The sequence below is a fragment of the Asterias rubens genome, chromosome 9, assembly GCF_902459465.1.
Source record: "Asterias rubens chromosome 9, eAstRub1.3, whole genome shotgun sequence".
Lineage (NCBI taxonomy): Eukaryota > Metazoa > Echinodermata > Asteroidea > Forcipulatida > Asteriidae > Asterias > Asterias rubens.
In genome coordinates this window covers 4,387,844-4,408,892 of record NC_047070.1, presented here as the reverse complement: position 1 = coordinate 4,408,892, position 21,049 = coordinate 4,387,844, and the positions used below count along the sequence as shown (strand labels likewise).

Here is a 21,049-nt window from a genome sequence, read left to right as displayed (position 1 = left end):
AAACTATACTCTGTGGACTCCATCCCACTTAGTCTAAGCTCCACACTGCCAAAAACACTTTAAAACATTTTTACATTACACTATTTGCTCCCCTCATTGTCTTTACATGAAAATAATATGCGGTAAGACATGTTTTTTTTTTTTTTTTCACGGAGGAAATTTTTTATTCACACTTAAGACCACTCTTATTATATGTTACAAAATACGCTGAAAATACGTAACATTAACAGCAAACAAATAAACAAAATAAAAAATACGATGTTAACCTTGAACCAATAGTTTGAAAGAGTCCCATTTTTTGTGAAAATTAACAGTGGAACCATTGGTGATGGAGATGTATTTATCCAAAGTATAATACAGCTTTAAATCCAGTTTTAATAGTGCAAGGGAGGGACCGGTCTATTCTCACTAATTTTCATTCTATAGATATGGAAACGACACAAAAGGAGGATCAGATTAAGAGCACTCCAATACCAAAAAGGATAGCCTCGTTGTCTAAGCGAATGTTAATATTAAGAGTACTCCCTATCCAATCCCCAAATTAGGTCAAACAAATAGTTGAAAACTTGCATCTACAAAATAAATGAACAGCGTCTCACTCTCTAATTGACAGAATGTACAAAGACCGTTATCCCTTTTACCGATTTTGGCTAAGAATGAGTTGACTCCAAGTATTCTGTGGACTAATCTGTATTGAAACCACCGTAGTCTGGTGTCGAATAGCACAAAAAGGAATGTTACAAAGGAACATCCACTTAGGTTTGGTAAGCTGAATACTCAATTTTGTTTCCCACCTAGCGATGAATTTATAGGCTACTTTTTTAGCAGATGTAAGACTGTTATAAATACGGTTAGAGCCTGTTTTTATCTTGCAAGAGAAGCCTAAAATTGAATGGAATGAAAAGGATGCAAATACTCGCCCCATCCTTGCCCATAATCGCTGTACCAAAGGATTGTTTTATGGCCTTAATTATCCCACCGTATTGAAGGAAATTTGTAACGGTAAGACATGTTGATCACGAATCAAGATGGTGTATAAAATGTTGACCCGGCGAAAGTTCATTTTTGTGTCAAACAACAAAATGGCCGTCGTTTTCCCACAAAACCATTAAAAAAAATCCAATTGTCATTAACTGGCCGCCATCGCTGATGATGAAACGTGCACGCATGAAGAGCTATCATTGGCTGAGAGTCGTACGTAGCCATCACGCGTGCACACTTCCCTTGTTTGTCATCAAAGATGGCGGCAAATAAGAAATTGTTCATTTGAACTTTAGGCATGACACAAGTTTGAGATGAAACCTTCGTATTTTTGGATGAGTCGCGGCATAAATGAACGGGTTGATGCAGGAGTTGAGATAAAACACATTGACCAAATAAAAATGGACCCGGTTACTGTCCCCACATTCTGGACACAGTTGGGCGACCACCGTGATGAAAATGACGTAGGGGAGGGTGAAGGCGAAAAAAGCGATTACTAGCGTCGTCATGATGATGGCTGGCCGTATGTATCGAGCCCTGCGTTTGCCGGTCTCACTGGTGGGGGAAGACTGTTGGGCGTTCCCCGCAGCACTCTTTGTCGACATGTCAAGCTCTTCGCGGTGATCCATGCCGTCCGATGGAGCGACCAGACCCACCGGCTGTCCGCTACCGTTCGCTGAAGGTGGTGTCGCAAAACTACGCAAACGCCGTCTGAGCAGAACGAGGAATCGTACGCTCAACACAGCAACACAAATGACTGGGCCGACCACGACGAGAAATAGAATACAGAGTATGACAATATTGTCCCTCGGTGGGGAGCGGCACTCAACGAGGAAATCATACCCCGTCGAAAAATCCACCGCCTCCCAAATGATGATCTCGAGGAGACCGATGCTAACGGATACAACCCAGACCGCAGCGATGGACCGGTGGACGTTGGGCCGGGACTGGAGCGCTAAGTACCGGGGGTACTCCCGTGAGATTAGAAGGTAGCGGTCCAAAGCTATCATGGTGATCGATCCCATACCGGCTATGATCCCAATGTTGGACGTGAAGGAGTCCAACTGGCAACCAATCTCACCAAATCGCCAGGAACTGTGCAAAACATATTACAAAAGGGTAGTCATTTTTGCTGTTGGAGAAGCGTGCTTAAGATAGATAGGATATACGAGGAAGGGGTCACGCGGGTGCATGCAGTAACTGAGTTATATAGTTCATAATTCCATATACAGCCACAAACCTTTGCGACAACCTTTCAGTGATGTTTGAAGCTTTGTTGTGTGGGCAGAAAAAAAAATACCTCTTTTCAAACATCTTGTTTAGGAGGAATAATGTCCCGGAAAAGAGCTGGTGTTGTCTCGACGTTTCAAGTAGGATACTCTGTTGGTGTTCAGGAGAAGCCGGACAAAGAATACTGTTCGAAACGTCGAGACCACAAACGGCTCTTTTCAGAGCCAAAACTCACTTCAAAAGAAATGTACACTGTGGTTGTAGCCGCAAAATTAATAACAGTAGGTTCGAAATGAGGTTTTTCTTTTTCAATTTTTATGGTAATTATGCCCAAACCTTTTTGAGCAATGCTCGCTATGCCAAACGGAACCAGACTATTAATTTCCCCTCAGCCTCGGTTTTGTAAGGACTTTGATTAAAGACAGTGGACACTATTGGTAATTGTCAAATACCGGTCTTCTCACTTGCTGTATCTCATCATATGCATGCAATAACAAACCTGTTAAAATTTGAGCTCAATTGGTCGTCGAAGTTGCGAGATAATAATGAAAGAAAAAACACCCCTGTCACACGAAGTTGTGTGCTTTTAGATGCTTGATTTCGAGACCTCAAATTCTAAACTTGAGGTCTCGAAATCAAATTCATGGAAAACTACTTCTGTCTCGAAAACTATGTCACTTCAGAGAGAGCCGTTTCTCACAATGTTTTATACTATCAACAGCTCCCCATTACTCATTACCAATCGTAGTTTCATGCTGATAATTATTTTGAATAATTACCAATAGTGTCCACTACCTTTAAATAATATGCAATAGATGCAAGCAAGCACAAAATACTTGCTGAGCACAGAAAGAAAAAATATTCTTAGCAGAAACAGGATACCAGCCAAAATGTCATGAAGTTTACACTATTGTGACTGACACCCCGCTCATTTTTTGCTCAGGGTTACAAAATGCCGAGCGCGCTTTGAAGTGACACGTTTCCGGGTACATAGCCCTATATAGTATTACGAAAGTGTAAGGCCGCCAGGGCTACCGGGTACTGTGCGATTTGTGCCATAAAATTTAGGCCTTAAAATATATTGGCCGAGCCCAGCCGGAAAAACTATTGCTTTAATTATGGCAAAACCAGGATACCAGCCCAAAATCCTAAAGCTTACACTGTTGCGACTGTTTTTTCCCAGTTTTCGTTCAGCTACTAACTTTACTAATCAGTATTTCCTGCTTCACAGCTTTATGAAATCGGGCGCATGTCAATACGCCATTTGAGTTATAATGGGGGAAGCATTACTAAACACTATTAGGTTTGGACACTCTGATTATATCCACCCAAACCAAACAGTACAATGCCATAGACCTTTATCATGGTGTCATCTTGATTTGACTCCATTCCAACTCATTGTAACCAAACTGAGGCTGGACGAAATAACAGTCTGGTGCCGTGCGCAATGAATGTTAGCATTCATTACTGTCATTGGAAACAGGGAACATGACCAAGATGGTGACAGCGTGGTAAAGGTCTATAGAGTTCTAACCAAAACCAAACAGTGCAATGCGTGTCAACAACTTTTCAAAAAGGGTTAATGGGTAAAATTTTACCTGCAAATCAACTCACCAACCCCAATCGGAATGACGAAACCGACCAGCAAGTCCGCACAGGACAGACTCAAAATGAAGAGGTTCGATGGTTTCTTCCGGAGCGACGCGTCGGTCACGAACGCCGTGATAGTGAGCAGATTCCCGGCGATCGTTACCAGGCTCAGTAGCGACAACACGGAGGCGAGGGCGACGGAACCAGCATCGGGTTTGGTGCAGGGGCTGCCCAAGACCAAACTCTCATTCATGTCCATGTTTTTTCTTTAGGCGGACCTGTAATACTGAATTTTCAGACAATCTCTTCTGGGTAATGCTCTTCTCAGCCGGAGTTCTCTCTAAAAAAAAATAATTAAAGGCAGTGGACATAATTTGTAATTACTCCAAACAATTATTAGCATAAAACCTTACTTGGTAACGAGTATTAATGGGGAGAGGTTTATATAGTATAAACCATTGTGAGAAACGGCTCCCTCTGAAGTGACGTTTTCGAGAAAGAAGTAATTTTCCACGAATTTGATTTCGAGACTCAGATTTAGAATTTGAGGTCTCGAAATCAAGCATCTGAAAGCGCACACTGGGGATATCAATCAAGGGGGGGGGGGACACACGTCATTGTCTTACTCGTTTATTAGTCAATGACAAATGATTGCCATCAACTCCGTTGCTTATTCAATTTCCTCCCATCACTAATGACCAGTGAATTGAATTTATTGACCGTAGTTTTGTTCCACCTTCTCATTTTAAATAACAATTCCCCGGGTAATTTTCTTTAGTCGTGATGGAGCTAATAACAAAGATAAACGATTTGTAAATACAATAAGTCGGTATGACTAAGCCTGTAAGTAGGTTCTCAACTCCGGGTAATTATTATGATCGCAAAAAGCCATTAAAAAACTCAGATCCTGAAATTTTTATATAAACATTCGACCGATCCAAGGCAAGGTGTTCCTTTAATTTTCATGTCATTGAATATAAAATAGGTTATTTCAAGTTCAACCAAAATGACCGGAATGAAAATAAAAAAATCCTGTTGATAGAAAATTAAAGGAACACGTTGCCTTGGATCGGTCGAGTTGGTCTTTGAAAGGCGTTGTCAACCGTTTGTTATAAAATGCATGATTAAAAAGATGTTGTAAACGTAAGTATAATTATCCACACAAGTATCACTCGGAATTGCGTGGTTTTCCTTTTACCTCGTCAACTAACACTGTCGGCCATTTAAGGGAGTAAAATTTTTGACTCCCATAAATGGCCGACCGTGTTAGTAACAGTAAAAGGAAAACCACTAACAGTCCTTAAAGGCAGTGGACACTATTGGTAATTACTCAAAATAATTATTAGCATAAAACCTTTCTTGGTGACAAGTAATTGGGAGAGGTTGGTGGTATAAAACATTGTGAGAAACAGCTCCCTCTGAAGTGCCATAGTTTTAGAGGAAGACGTAATTTTCCACAAAATTGATTTCGATACCTCAGATTAAGAACTTGAGGTCTCGAAATCAACCATCTAAACGCACACAACTTCGCGTGACAAGGGTGTTTTTTCTTTCATTGCTATCTCTGAACTTTGATGACCGATTGAGCTCAAATTTTCACAGGTTTGTTATTTTATGCTTATGTTGAGATACACCAACTGTGAAGGCGAGTCTTTGACAATTACCAATAGTGTCCATGCCTTTAACAATCAATTATACAAATTTACATATTATTATAATAGATAATGTATAAGTCTACGCTTTTTGTTTTAATGATGCCACTCACAACTCACCTGTTATCGCCTGCCCCCATTGGTTCTAAACTGATCGCAAACTGGAGTGTAGCTGATTTGGCCTTTATAGCACCTTCATTTTATTAGAAAGTTTATTTCCGCATGGTATAACCATTCGTAATCGGTACAGGTCAAGTTTGAGCCATTATGCGAGGCACTTAAACTGTCGATTCACACAGGAGGGAAGTTTGGTCCAACGTGTTTGAGGTTCAATTCAATCGTGACGTCACGCTCCAGTAGATCCATTGTGCATCCGGAAAAAAGGCCGACAATATTATTGTATGCGATGTTTTTCAACCAAGTTCGGTGACTCATGACTAGTTGAATGCGAGTCGGATTTCCCTTTTTAATAATCCACAATTTCAATAGCGTTTAAAAGTAAATAAAAAATACCCCCGCTCCCCCTAAAAATAACATACAAATAAATACCCAACTTTTTTTTCCTGTTTATTTATTTATTTTCTGTAAAGCGTTGAGCGGTCTTATTATGCGGATTTGGGGAGCTAAATAAAAGTATTACTGTTTATTTTTTATATTATATTCGTAATTATCTTTATATTATTTTATCGTTTACAGTCTATTGCTATTTTTATTCATTTATTGATTGTTTGATGATTGTTTAACATAACGATTTATTTATTTAGTGATGTATCGATCTATTTTAGATAATATAGTTAGTGTTAGGTTGTTAGTAAGTTATCTAGTTATCTGATGATTGTTATTGGGGTGTTAATGTCACAAACAAAATTGTTTAAAATAATATTTTTTTTTTTTTTCATTTTATCCAGCCGAGAAACTTGGGTCGGTGCGGCAGATAGAACCCAATATACTTGAGGATTTGTGTAGGCCTAAAATAAAATACTTCAATAATTTTGAAATTATGTTAGTGAAAATAAAAGTAACGACAAAAATCTCGTTCATACCCATTATTGTTCTTTAGAACAGGGTTGGAAGTATACATAATGTTAATGTACTCTCTTCGGCTGGAAATAATGACTTTTGCACCCCCCCCCCCTTTTTTTAGCATGCGCTCGATGAGACCGGACTAATAAGACCGATGGGGTGCATATTTTTCTTCTCACCAACAGTTCCACTGTCGTAGGCTACTGCTTTTCAATAGGGGCATATAGAAAAAGAAAAAAAAGGATGGCAATATTATGCTACAGAAACACAAATTAATGTATCTCCTGAAGACGAGCAGGATACTGTTCGAAACGTTGAGAGTACACCGGCTCTTTTGAGAGCCAACACTGATCCCTCAAAATTGTACCGTAGTACATTTAGTACTTATTGTTACTTCTTTCGGGACATTTGAACATTAATTTTTAGTGCAAAAGGTCTGAAATGTGGGTTATGCAGTCAATGCAGCACCCCCGGGAACCTTAAATTAATGTGAATTCGCACCGCCGAGTCGTGCGTTGGGAGGGGGAGGGGGGGGAGCCCCCTCCTACTAAACCCCAAAAAGTCGGCGATTAATTTTAATGAAAATTAATGCTGAGTGCAAGTAAATATTTCTTCATGGATTTGAAAGTCCACTATTTTTCGTACTTTTTAAACAATAATGGTGCCAAGTCTAATATAGAAGAGCCTTAAGTTAGCGCTAATAACACGATTAATCGAAACGTTGAGTGCAAGGATGGTCAAATAAATTGAAGTTTCCCTGCTCATGATGATATGAATAAAACGGGGCAAATCAGCGGAAAGTGCTGTATGACTAACGCCCTCACTTGACATAGAACGTTTTGGTCTGATGCCGAGCCCTTATAAGGAAAGTTCTGTCTCCACCGCGTAGTCGGTACCAGACTACACGTGTAAGCTCACACTAATTGCTATTCTCGAGTCGATGTCACAGCGTGTGTCGTCAGTGTGCGAAGTGTCATTGACTTTTTGGCAGGTAAGTTGCAATAATTTCAGTCCGTATTTTTGGTTTGTTCGTATAAATAGTTTCCTTAGCTCAAGCTAATGTGAACATTTAGTGTCCTAGTGTCCTGCCCAATGAGTAGCCTTAATTAATTTGAGAGTTGTAGGTACTTTGGTATGTTTACTTTATTTTATAAAGTTTTATTTTATTTTAATGTGACTCGTCGGGCTCGTCGAGGGTCAACCCTTTCCACGATCCTTCGGGTCATGATCATGCGGTCGAGGACCTGTGCTTGGGAAATGAATGTCCGCCGTCCCGACTGCCACCGTTCACTGATCATTGTTATCAAAGGCAAAAGAATCTTATTTGAGTAAAAAGCTATCTCTATCTAGGATTATAGGGCCTATCTCAATATCTGTACTATTTTATTTTAAACATAATATTTATGTAAAATGAACGTTTCATCATTCAATGAAAAAGTAGCAGTCTTAGAAACCGAAACTTTACCAAGCCAGCAGCCGATTTCACAAAACTTTTTGCAACTGCAATAGTCCACTTGTGCAACGTGTGTCGTATGGCGCAAATGGCGCAAATGGCGTGAGTGCGCCATAAACTTTGCGGAAGTGGACGTAGTAGTTAAGTTTCGTGAAACTGGCTGCAGTCAAAATAATTTTGTTACATGACATAACAAAGTACTTAAAAAAAAAATATGCATAAACTCATTATTATCACTTCTGTTATTGCTCTTACTTAAAATCTTAACTAATACTAAGGCCATTCCGTTCCTAGACCAAACAAAAGGGGCAGATTTATTTATTTTGAACATAAGTTGCTACATGGGATTTGGCGGTGTAAATATTATAGAGAACTTAGCCAGTTCACACACACGCCACTGGAAGTTGGAACTGGTGCGTCAAAAGTGGAACTTGTAAGTTTTAGTGTTGAGTTGCAGATGGCAAAGCGATAATTGTTGTCGAATCAAGGGGTGCGTTCATTTAGCTTCCCTGGGTTGACCCCGCGGTGCTCACTCAGGTGAGCCCCTGACAAGGGCTAATCGAACGATCACACTCGCCCTCTCGTGGTGACAGCATTGCACTTCAGGTCACCCCCAAGTGACCCACTCCACAAGCAGGGCACTGGGGGCTGACCCAGGTGAGTCCCGTCAAAGCTATTCGAATGCACTAGGGCAGACCGGGGTCGACCCAGGGAAGCTAAACGAACGCACCCAATGTGAGGTAGTACTTTACTCCTGGACGATTCAATTTTTTTTTCAGGATGACGGGTTTCCTTATCATCAATTGCAAATGAGAAAGTCACTCGATGTCTGTGTGAAGCATGACACAGACCGTTGCTTTACCAGACTTGTACTATTTAGTTGTACTACTTTTTTATACTCTAAAATGAAATCTTCAAGGTAGAATAGTACACTGTGTAGTACAGTCTGTAAAATCGAACTTCTTGTTGTTTGAGAATAATATGTGTGTCATGCAATGTAGACACCATTGGTTGTTTATGTCAAAGAACAACCTCGTTCTTTTGACATAAACAACACACAAACAGTGTACTAAAGTTAGACCCAAACTGTTTAAATCTTTTGAAAAGGGGGGCTGGAGGCAGTCGTTATGACATCTCAAAGTTAAACCCAATCACTTTACCTGCGGTTTTAAGAAGTCACACAGCACCATGACCCAACACACCATCCACTTCAAGTGTGTACACAAGCTCTGTAAATACATAGTGTTTTGGGTGAAATGACACACTTTCCAAATTTTGAGTAAACTTTCACTTTATTATGTTTATAGTTGCAAGCCATCGGCATCATATCTGGCTAGCGCTGATGTGCTCTTTGATTAAAAATGGCTTCCAACAAGTCCGCTTTGGGATTGAAGCCTAAATGGCCCGGAAAAGAGGCTCACCTCAGCGATGGAACTGGAAGCGAAAGGTGATCTAATATGATTTTTATTTTAAACATCTCTGGAAAAAAGGGATTGCAGGGTTCTCCCGAAGATTTTTCAGAAAGGGGGGGGGGGGGTAATTCCTGACTCAAATTTTTAAAGTTTGGCCAAAGGACGCTGAATTGAACTGAGGTCTTTTGAATGTTGTCTACTCGGCATTCATTCTGGTTTGAAAAGCCCTATTGTTCAATCTAGAGCATTATGGTTTTATCTTGATGATTTTAGTGAAGTTGCTAGTAAAATCTTTTTGTTTTTAAAGGCAGTGGACACTATTGGTAATTACTCAAAATAATTATTAGCATAAAACCTTACTTTGTAACGAGTAATTGGGAGAGGTTGGTGGTACAAAACATTGTGAGAAACAGCTCCCTCTGAAGTAGAGTAGTTTTCGAGAAAGAAGTAATTTTCCACGAATTTGATTTAGAGACCTCAAGTTTAGAATTTGAGGTCTCGAAATCAGCATCTGAAAGCACACAACTTCGTGTGACAAGGGTGATTTTTTCTTTCATAGTTATCTCGCAACTCCGACGACCAATCAAGCTCAAATTTTCACAGGTTTGTTATTTTATGCAATATGTTGAGATACAGCAAGTAAGAAGACTGGTTTTTGACAATTACCAATAGTGTCCACTGGCTTTAAAAGTAGTATTGTTTTAAACCCACGGGGGACTAGTGACTCGTATCGGCATGCAATTCATGCCTGTTACGCTCGCTTGGGCATGGGGAGATCCCTGGTTCAGATACATACAGGTACATGTATCGCAAAACAAAGTGCCCTTGCCTACATGCTCCATTTCATTGTCCTGATGCCCCATGTATCCAAACGTTCCTTTGGTCCAAGTACCTGAACCTACATGTACAATAAGGTTTTTGGCTAGTTCATTGGACTAGTTTCCTCTGTGACGTGTTAACCCCTGGTCACAATTTGCTAAGCACAACAATTTGCTTAGCATAAAATTTCTTCCTTGATAAAAACAGGATTTAATACCAACAAAATTTCCATTTGTTGCATTTTGCTTTCTGACTGGTATTCAGCTGTTGTTTGCTTGTCCTGAAAATCTAGTGGAAATTTGGTTCAAGGCATTTCTGTTTTTATCAAGGGAGGAATTTCATGCTAAGTAAATTTTTGTGCTTAGCAGCACTAAAAAATTGGGCCCAGGTCACCCCCAGATTTCACCTCTATCAATATAAATGTACAGGTGTAATCATTTCAATCGTTGATGCACACTGGAGGGAATTTTTCATGTTTTTAACGTGATTTTGTAATAAATTGTATTGAATTGAACTAAATTGTAAAAAAAAACGACTTGATCGCAACATTTGAGAGGTTTCGCAAGGATACGGAGACAGACAGATCAGTTTTTGTATCATAATCAAAGGGCAAAAGGCACTGTTGGCATAGGTTTTGCAGAACAAATTCCAAAACATTTTGTGTATAAGTTTGATTAGAAATTTCATATTCGTTCTTTTTCGGACCCACATGAAATTTTAATGTTTTAACCTGTGTTTATTTTTCTTACAAATGACTTACTGTACCAATTAGAAGCAATGTGGGAAATTTCTTTTTATTACAGAGTTAAAAAAAAAGAAGTAACATCTGCAAAACAGTTTCCATTTTTATAACAAACATTTATTGAGTCTTCACATCCATTGTTAACGTATGCAAAACATGGGCGCTGCACATGAAAAATTAGTTGACTGATAATCATAGATGCGTAGACATCAGACTTGCGAATCATCTTAATTAATAATTTGCCTGAATAGCTTTTAGTGCCAATTAGTTGTTTGAAATCATTATCATGCGTGTATTGTGTTGTGACCGGTGCGTTGCTCTGGTTACCAGTTACAATGAGTTCTTTCATGCTTGGTAATTACTCAAACCAAATGTTACATGTAACTTAAAACTTAATTGGTTGGTTACGAGCATTGGAGAGCTGTTGATAGTACAAAACATTTTTATTTATTTATTATTTATTAATTGGTTTATTGTTAAAAACACATTGCAGCCAAAGGCTGAATTACATGCAATTTACAAAGAAGAAAAATACAATATTAAAACTCAGGCAGTCTGAGACAAAATTTTACAAGAAAGCACACTATGTATAAGACTAACAGTCCTTAAAGGCAGTGGACACTATTGGTAATTACTCAAAATAATTATTAGCATAAAACCTTTCTTGGTGACAAGTAATTGGGAGAGGTTGGTGGTATAAAACATTGTGAGAAACGGCTCCCTCTGAAGTGCCATAGTTTTGGAGAAAGAAGTAATTTTCCACGAATTTGATTTCAAACCTCAAGTTTAGAACTTGAGGTCTCGAAATCAACCATCTAAACGCACACAACTTCGTGTGGCAAGGGTGTTTTTCTTCTTTCATTATTATCTCGCAACTTTGATGACCGATCGAGCTCAAATTTTCACAGGTTTGTTATTTTATGCATATGTTGAGATACACCAAATGTGAAGGCTAGTCTTTGACAATTACCAATAGTGTCCACTACCTTTAAAAGAAGATAATGACAAAATTATTAATTAAATTTGGGGGAACCTCCAAAAAAAACATTGTGAGAAATGGTTCCCTCTCTGAAGTACACTATAGCATAGATTTGAGAAGAGGTAATTTCTCACTAAAACAATAAAAGACTTCTAGCCAGAAGTCTTTTTTTTCTATCTGAAAGCACACAAATTCATCCAACAAGGGTGTTTTTTCTCTCACTATTTTCTCGCAACTTGATGACCAATTTAGCTCAAATTTTCACAGGCTTGTTATTTAATGCTTATAAATGATGGGATACATCAAGTGAGAAGACTGGTTTTTGACATTACCAAATGTGTACATGTACCTTCCCTTTAATGAGATATTAAAGCTATCTCGGCCCCAACCAAGCAATCGTGGCTGAGACTGATGTAGCCAAGCGAAGTAGCTAAGTCAGGACGATCTGCGCCAGTATTTGGGGGGGGGGTGGGGGTGGCATCAGGAGGATCCATGGTTACATGGTGTATCCAGGGCTTTAGCTAGACCACTTTTAGTGGTGGGCAATAAATCCAAGTTGTTTAAATTCCACCAAAGGCGTGCGAATCCACAAACAATTATTCATGTTTAATTATGGGGCCAACATTGCAGAAGTACAAGCTTTAGGCGTGATGCCAGGTTTCTGAACTGTTCATGGTATGGGGCCATCCAGTAAGTTGAATGGCCTTTTGACTTTTGTTCTTTCTCTGTGACATTTGATACTCTTTATCATTAGTTGTGTCTCAGATCAATGCACACAGTGGGCAGTATTGTTATTTAAGGCTGGGTCACACAGGCCTCGATAACGAGAACGAAAACTAGAACTTTAAAAATGCATGCCCTCAATTGGTTGAATAAGTGTGGGCGTATTCTGCGTGGAGCGATTCAACCAATAGAATGTGAATGGTTACCTGTGAGGACAAAGATTGTTCTGGCCAAGTAGCGCATATTAATGTTGCACTAAATGTATACTACCCAGGGAGCTGATTTGGTTTAAGGAATGAATTAAATGGCCCAATGACCAGCAGCAATAACTTGGAAGCACTTTGAGACACCCTTCCGGTGTGAAAAGTACTATATTAAAACTGGTTATTATTTGTATTATAATTATGAATAATCTTTTTCCATGCAAGTGCCTTCATGATAAACAAATTTACACTAATTTTTTTTAATTTTTTCTTCAGTGAAGTGAGGTTTTCAGTGCACTCCACTGCGTCGAAGGGACAAGTGGCGCAAATGGAGCCCTCTAGAGTCCAAGGACTGACAAAGTCGGTGGCGTCTCCCGGCAGAGGGTAAGTTCTCTATGGTTTTTCAAATTTTTTATTTATTACTTTTAATAATTCATCATATCAATGATTAAATGCACTTAAAGAAAAGATAAAGGGTTCACCCCGGTGTTCCTGGTTTGATTGGCAGCACATCGGCCTCAGCACCTTGTAGACCATTACATGGTGCTATGTAAAAGGAGTAGGTCTCATAATTCAACTGTAATGCCAGATATACCGTGCAAGAAAATACTGTGTGTAAAACGCCTTTAGTGTCATTGAGAGACTGATATGCGCGCTATATATTATAAGAATTCATTATTATTATTATTAAGTAGGATTTGAAACTTTGCATGGTGGAAATGCGATATAGAAAGGCTTGCGGTAACACCATGTACATGTACATGGTGTTACCGCAAGCCTTTCTGTATTATTATTATTGTTATTATTTCCTTTGCTACTTTTTGTGCTTACAGTACATATTATCAGACCTGTACAAAATTGGGTCCCTGGATGCCTGTGCTATGGCTGACATATTTTTTGTTTTTTTCTAATCAAATCTTGGATTCCATTCTGAACCTGTTTTCACAGAGCCATGAAGGAAGCCAAGCTGGATGGATGGGACCCTATGGAAGATGATTACAACGATAGTTCATTCAACAGTTACAACAGAGGACCTGGGAATGGGTTGCTCGGAAAGTAAGTTCATTTGATATCTTAATTTTTTAAAGACCATTATAACCATCACAAAACGCCCAGACATTGCTAATGTTGTTCATTTTAGTAGGATTTGAAACTTGTGGAAATATGATTATATAGATAGGTAATTTCACTTTAAAATCAAATTTTGTCAGTAAAAAATGTCAACAGAAATAACATGAAACAGAAAAGTTAGTTTTGTGTTTAGAAATTTTACAACCCTTCGGCCTCGGAAACAGGTCCCTCTTCTGGTCACTCAAAGTCCCTCGGGGGAATAGTTGTTACCTCATCGCCAGTCCATACTAGTTATTTATTTAGTAATTTAAAATGTACTTAACCGTACAATCCATTTAAAATGTATACCTTCCCTTCAGAGGATTTGACACCTTGGTGTTTTTAATTTTTTTTAATTTTTAGTAATCAACACCAAGGGGACAACAGAGATACGAAGTACAAGCTGTTTGTTGGGAACATTCCAGCTGAGATGACGGAGGTAAAACATTTCACTTTTTAAGAAATCCACAATTTAACCCATGCATTACCAACATATGGGAAAACTAGCATTCAGTCACTCATCACCCAAACTGTTGTGGTGTGTGTGTGTGTGTGGTGCACAGGGAAAGCAGCACCATGGATGGTCATGGATGCCCACACACAGTCTGTGTGCAGTCAGGTTTGCAAAGTTCCTGCATTGTTTGTCTGTAGGAAGAGTCCCCTCCCCCCCCCCCTGCAGCACCATGGATGGTCACGGATGCCCACACACAGTCTGTGTGCAGTCAGGTTTGCAAAGTTCCTGCATTGTTTGTCTGTAGGAAGAGTCCCCTTCCCCCCCCCCCCCTGCAGCACCATGGATGGTCATGGATGCCCACACACAGTCTGTGTGCAGTCAGGTTTGCAAAGTTCCTGCATTGTTTGTCTGTAGGAAGATTCCCCCCCTGCAGTACCCTGGTATTGGCCGTGCATGCCCACACAGTCTGTGTGCAGCCAGGTTTGCAAAGCTCCTGCATTGTTTGTCTGTAGGAAGAGTCCCCCCCCCCCCTGCAGTACCCTGGTATTGGCCGTGCATGCCCACACAGTCTGTGTGCAGTCAGGTTTGCAAAGTTCCTGCATTGTTTGTCTGTAGGAAGAGTCCCCCCCTGCAGCACCATGGATGGTCATGGATGCCCACACACAGTCTGTGTGCAGTCAGGTTTGCAAAGTTCCTGCATTGTTTGTTTGTAGGAAGAGTCCCCCCCCCCCTGCAGTACCCTGGTATTGGCCTTGCATGCCCACACAGTCTGTGTACAGTTAGGTTTGCAAAGTTCCTGCATTGTTTGTCTGTGGGGCTCTCTTTGTCTTCATTGCCCCCTTTTGTCTCCTTTTTCAGGATGGTCTCTTTAACCTGTTCAGCCCAATTTGTGACATCAAGTTCACTAAAGTCATTCCCAGGAAGGACCAAACTGGTTATGGGTAAGATCGGGGAGGGAGAACGGGACAGAAGGTGGTGGTGCACCAGCGCTGGGCAATCAGTTCTGTCGACCTAGGTCTTATCACCAAACATTGTTTTATTATCTGGCGTAGTTTTGAGACTATTGTTTTATACTATCAACAGCTCCCCATTACTTGTTACCAAGTAAAGTTTTATGCTAATAATTATTTTGAGTAATTACCAATAGTAGTGCTGGCCGAATAGTGAAATTTGGTATTCGGTTAACTGCTGGCCAACTATCCGAAATTAACCGGATATTCAAATATTTTTAAAAATAAATTTATTTCAATTTTTTTATTATTTTTATTTTGTGCCGCTAGAGGGGATGTTCGTTTGTGGTCGTTCGTAGGGGGGATTGATATTAGTTTTAGACAGTGTCACTCGGTTCATTCATAAAAATAACCGGATCTAATTTAAAGATGGCAATTTGCTTTTTCTTTTGATTTCGTGATTGGCTCTACGTGAAGGAAGACTTTCATAATCTTTGAACAAAATACGTCGGAAATGTCATTGTGTTAACTCTTTATAGAGGTAAGCATAGTAATACTTATTTTATGCTGTTTTATGCTGTTTTATGCTGTCTTAATAAGGATCCAGACAAAACATTCCTGTAGTACAAACTCTACCTGGCAAGTAGATACACACATGGTGTTACCGCAAACCAAGTATATAATAACAACAAAACAAATGATGTTTTCTCTTGTTACAGATTTGTCGAGGTCCCATCGGTCAAAGACGGCGAGGAAGCCATTAGGAGATTAGACGGCCACAAAATCAGAGGTTATGGTTTGAGGGTAAATAATATACAAGTTTTATTTTGTCATGAGGTGTCTGACTTGAGCCATTCATTATAACTCTCTTACAATCAGGGTAGTTCTCCAGACAACCAACCCACAACCTCATACTTCCACAAAAGTGGCATTTTTAGGCACAAATATGCTGTGGTGTGTCGTGGCTGAGCGGTCTAGTTCACCGAACTCAAACTCTGATGTTGTTGGCAACAGAGTGTGGGTTCAAATCCACGGGCATGACACTTGTGCTCCTGAGCAGGGCACTTTTATCATAGTTGCTTCATAAAAAATTGGGAAGGCAGTACATTCTTCTCAGTGTGGGTTTTGAATCCTGGTGTTGACACTTTTGCACCTTGAGCAAAGCACTTAGCCATAATTGCTGAGAAGGTAGTAAAAACAGCTCTACCAGCTAGGCTCATATAGTGGATGATACCCGTGCCTACATCTGTATGGTCAGTAAGGTATTACAGCCCAATGAATCACAGAAGTACATTACAAAAAGGTAACGTGAGTAACAGTGGAATTGATGATGTTTTGACCAATGAGAGCAGCGATTGCATAATCAGTTGTGTACTGTGATCAACTCGGGTAAAGAATTTTAAAACATGGGCTCAATTTTACAGAGCTGCTTAAAGGCAGTGGACACTATTGGTAATTACTCAAAATAATTATCAGCATAAAACCTCACTTGGTAGCGAGTAATGGGGAGAGGTTGATAGTATAAAACATTGTGAGAAACGGCTCCCTCTGAAGTGCCCTAGTTTTCGAGAAAGAAGTTATTTTCCACGAATTTGATTTCCCACGAAATTGATTTCGAGACCTCAAGTTTAGAATTTGAGGTCTCGAAATCAATCATCTGAAAGCACACAACTTCGTGTGACAAGGGTGTCTTTTATTTCATTCACATCTCGCAACCTCGACGACCAATATTAAGCTCAAATTTTCACAGGTTTGTTATTTTATGCATATCTTGGATACACCAAGTGAGAAGACGGGTCTTTGACAATTACCAATAGTGTCCACTGTCTTTAATGTAGTTTTACTGTAAGCCAAATTCTTTTAGTCTTTGACTTTTCATTTGGTGATGTATTTAAAAAAAAAAAAAAAAATCCTTACTTTTTACATTTCATGAAGATTTCATTCGCTAGAGAGAAAAGTAGAAGTGACTCCCAAGGACTCAGGCAGTTCAATCCTCCCAGCCAATCAAATGTGGCCCAGCCCTCGTCCAAAGCCAAACCAACCAATGGGACGGTGTCAAGCAGTGCAGATGCCGACGGGTATGCGAGCAGTGACAGTAGCGGTAAAAGGTAATGCCTTAAAGCCAAGAAGGTGCACCATTGGAAATTTTTAAGAATAAAAAAAACAACCTTAAAAACAAACGTATCTTTGTTAATTTCACTTGGCAGTTAACGACTGTGTGGCTTTGATTGCCCCCCCCCCCCCCACTGAACAAAGATATTGACAAAAAAGGGAGATCGCCAACATAGGGCTACATTAGATAGTTCATTTGGTAGAGTGTGGACACTTTCATCCGGAGATCATTGGTTCAAATTCAGCTCAAGTTAACTTTTCTTTTTTTCAGCAACAAATATTTTTTAGTTTCGTTTATGTTTTCATCACACCATTGTGCCAAAGTAGGGGAACAATTCTACAAAAGTTTAACATGCTGGAGTACTTATCCAGTCCAACTGGAATGGCATTCGGACTTTGAAACACTTTCATATATTCATATTCATATTCATATTTTGTTACTCCAATTTGCAGCTTGGCGCTGAATTGCATGTTTATCACAAGGGAATAAAAATGCACTAGAAGGTTGAACAAGTTAAATAGAAATTAAATAGAAAAATTAGAATTAAAAATGAAAAACTTACACAACAACTACTATTTCTAAATATCATAGTGTGTTCTTCACTTTTATATCTTATCACAGAAAAACTCCGGAGCTGAGAAAAGTTGAAAATCGCTATGGAAACGTGACGAAGGTGGTCTCTCCAAAAGCAGAACCAACCATCAAGCCTCCAACAAGCTCGGCGCCAGTCAGCAAAGTGCCCTCCAGCAGCAACCCGGCCAGCAAAGCGCCCTCAAGCAGCAACCCTCTCATCAAAAGCCCGCTTCAGTCTCTTCTCCAAAAGATGAAATACCCCGTTAAAGACGGTCCGTCATCCCCAAAGGAGAAGTACCAAAATGACTCGACTCCCAAGACTAGCCTACCAGAGGGTGAGAAGGTCACTAGGTCAGAGGTTAGAGGTACAGGGGAGGTAAAGTTAGTCGGTGCAGCGAGCAGACAGATCCAATTTGGGGGTTCTTCTTCGGAGCGGAAGTCCGACAGCGTAGAGCTCATTGCAAAACTGAAGGCAGGTGGTGTGCACCTTAGGGAGAAGGTTCCTGAGGAGAGGGAGGCTTCTCCAGCGAGTTCAATGGTGAAGACTGAAGCCGTAAAGGCAGCTTCCCCACAACCTCTTCTTGCTCTACCCGTCAAAGGTAACATCCTTTCCTCTAAACCTTCCGATGGACATCAGTCCCAAGTGTCTTCAATCCACCACTCCACACCACATCAAGAACCTCTTCTCCCTCTACCCTATGCAAATCAGTCTGAAGCAGCTTCAATCAACCACTCAAAACATCAAGAAGCGGGGCCTTCAAACAGGGGGATTTTAGGACCAGCTCCAAGGGATGCTTCCTTGCATCATCAGGGCCAGATGTCGCAGCCACCGCATGGCCCATCCGGCCAGGGTTATCACTCCACCTGCGCAAACTGCAGTCAGTGCGACACCGAGGGTCATGAGCCCCCACCTCACTACCATCAGCCGCAACATCCGTGGAACGGCCCGTACAGATATTCCAGCCCCCATGCCCAGTACGCCCAGCCACCTGAGGGTTACCCGATGTACCCGCCGTACCAGCATTCCATGCCCTTAAGGTACCCCCAGTACGGTCCAGATCCTTACGGCTACAACCCACCACAGTATAGCTCAGTGCCCCCCTCTGGCCACGCCCATTCCTACGGACAGCATTTCCGCTACGGAACACCCCGGAGAGGTATGAATCGGGGAAACTTTCATCGAGGAGAACCGAGATTCCCCAGGGATTATTACTCGAGCGGCTATAAAGTAATACCCCCTAAACCACGACCTGACATGCCCCATTCGCACCCGACGAGGCCCTATACAAAGTGGGAAGAGCATTATTCCAGAGGAGTTGAAGCAGATACAGGGAACGGGTCTACGCAAGAAGCCGCCCTTAATCCCACCATGAAAAGCAGAAGGACACCAGTTGCTGATCCAAGTCCAGCGGGTAGACCCTCTGAGAATGACACCGGAAAGGCAACAGCCGGCGGGAATGGTAAATATCGGAGATCATCGCAGAGAGGCACAGGGTCTGACTCGGATTCGTCCTCTCCCAAGCTCTGCATGAACTGCAAGATTAAACCAGGTGAACTTATAGGTAAACAGTTTTTAGAATCAATTTTCTCCAGTTAACTGTAAATTCAGGCTGGCCTAATTTTTATACAGTTCCAAAAATCAGTGTGGATGATATGGACTGGTCAGAGAGTAGGAGGGTTGACTGTTTACTGTGTAGATGAATTTGCTCACATCATATTGCAGGATGTTGTATCTACCATTCAAAACCCCACAGTAGATGATATTGAACAGTCAGACAGTAGGAGGGTTGACTGTCATATTGCAGGCTAACAAGGCTTATATCCTTAAAAAAACTACAATGGATAATATCGAATGGTCAGACCGTATGAGGGTTGACTGTACTGTATGCCTTCATCAAATGATATTATATTGCAGGTTTTAGTTTATAATTAAAACCCACCACAGTGGAGGATATCGGATGGTCAGACAGTAGGAGGGTTAACTGTGTTGATGCATTTACGACCTGCTATCATATTGCAGGCTTGCATAATAGCTATCTGTCATTTCAAAACCGCAGTGGACAATCAACAGTATTGAATGGTCTGACGTGTGTGACAGTAGGAGGGGTTGACAGTGTACTGTGTAGGTGCATTTACCACATAATATTCTATTGCAGGTTAGCATAGTTTATCCATCATTCAAAACCCCCACAGTGGATGATATTGAATAGTCAATCAGTAGGGAGGGTTAACTTTGTAGATGCATTTATGGCCTGCTATGATATTGCAGGCTTGCATATAGTTTATCTATATTTTTCAAAACTATTGGATGATAATGAATGGTTAGATAGTAGGAGCGTTGACTGTGAACTGTTTAAATGCATTTACAATACAATTTTATATTGCAGGTTGTTTATCTATTATTTAAAACCCACCACAGTGGGTGATCAATATTGAATGGTCAAAAAGTAGGAGGGTTGACTGTTGACTGTGAACTGTATAGATGCATTTACCTTGATTGCAGGCTAGCATAGTTTATCCATCATTCAAAACCACCACAGTGGATGATATTGAATGGTCAGAAAGTAGGAGGGATGATTTGTTTAGTTGCATTTATCACTTGTTAAATTAGGGCCACTGATTTTCCGTTTCAGAAAAGTGTAAATTCCGTTTGGCAAAAACATGAATTCCGTTTGAGGCACAAAAAATTCCGTTTCATGTTTTTTTAATTAGATAAAAGGTTATTTAATACCCAGGGACACACTTATAAAAATCAATTTGAGATAAGTTACACTGCTGACTTCGTAAAATGTTCATTTGAACTGACAAATTTCAAAAAAATACTTTAATTTTTTTTTTTTTTTAATTGTGGATTATTTTGTATACTGCTTTTCGATGAAACAAAAACATGTAGTCAGGGTAAAAAGGTTGCACTGTGACTGCAGTATCAATGCACATGATGTGATAGACTTGATTCCAAGTCTAAAACTGCAGTTGATTCTCTGCATCAGCCACATCGTAGGCTAATGACAGGAGTGTGTCCACAAGAGGGCGCTGTTTCAG

General features: G+C 40.3%; 2 protein-coding genes across 3 annotated transcripts in view; one reads left to right on the top strand and one right to left on the bottom strand.

The window, feature by feature from the left end:
- Positions 1 to 1,231: 1,231 nt before the first annotated feature.
- On the bottom strand, positions 1,232 to 5,679 carry LOC117294807 (beta-1 adrenergic receptor-like). Its single transcript, XM_033777337.1, has 3 exons — positions 5,574 to 5,679; positions 3,810 to 4,141; positions 1,232 to 2,076 (listed from the first exon to the last, which is right to left on the bottom strand). The coding sequence occupies exons 2-3, from the start codon at positions 4,058 to 4,060 to the stop codon at positions 1,263 to 1,265; spliced, it is 1,065 nt and encodes a 354-aa protein (XP_033633228.1). The 5' UTR covers positions 4,061 to 4,141; positions 5,574 to 5,679; the 3' UTR covers positions 1,232 to 1,262.
- A 1,700-nt stretch (positions 5,680 to 7,379) lies between these two features.
- LOC117294486 overlaps positions 7,380 to 21,049 on the top strand; it is a 35,168-nt gene continuing 21,498 nt past the window's right edge. Inside the window, exons 1-9 of one of the 2 annotated variants that reach the window (XM_033776914.1) lie at positions 7,380 to 7,467; positions 9,237 to 9,376; positions 13,084 to 13,191; positions 13,756 to 13,863; positions 14,281 to 14,356; positions 15,230 to 15,312; positions 16,041 to 16,125; positions 17,257 to 17,429; positions 18,056 to 19,557. In XM_033776914.1, the coding sequence (XP_033632805.1) occupies positions 9,291 to 9,376; positions 13,084 to 13,191; positions 13,756 to 13,863; positions 14,281 to 14,356; positions 15,230 to 15,312; positions 16,041 to 16,125; positions 17,257 to 17,429; positions 18,056 to 19,557 (2,221 nt within the window). In that variant the 5' untranslated portion in view covers positions 7,380 to 7,467; positions 9,237 to 9,290. Of the gene's footprint in view, positions 7,468 to 9,236; positions 9,377 to 13,083; positions 13,192 to 13,755; positions 13,864 to 14,280; positions 14,357 to 15,229; positions 15,313 to 16,040; positions 16,126 to 17,256; positions 17,430 to 18,055; positions 19,570 to 21,049 lie in introns of both variants that reach the window. The other variant, XM_033776913.1, reaches the window with a different exon arrangement.

Bases quoted from the DNA above. Each gene is read 5' to 3' on its own strand.
- LOC117294807 (XM_033777337.1), bottom strand. From the start codon at position 4,060: ATGGACATGAATGAGAGTTTGGTCTTGGGCAGCCCCTGCACCAAACCC. The intron at 2,077-3,809 runs GTAAAATTTTAC...TGTTTTGCACAG, and splicing joins GTTGGTGAGTTGATTTGCAG to TTCCTGGCGATTTGGTGAGA.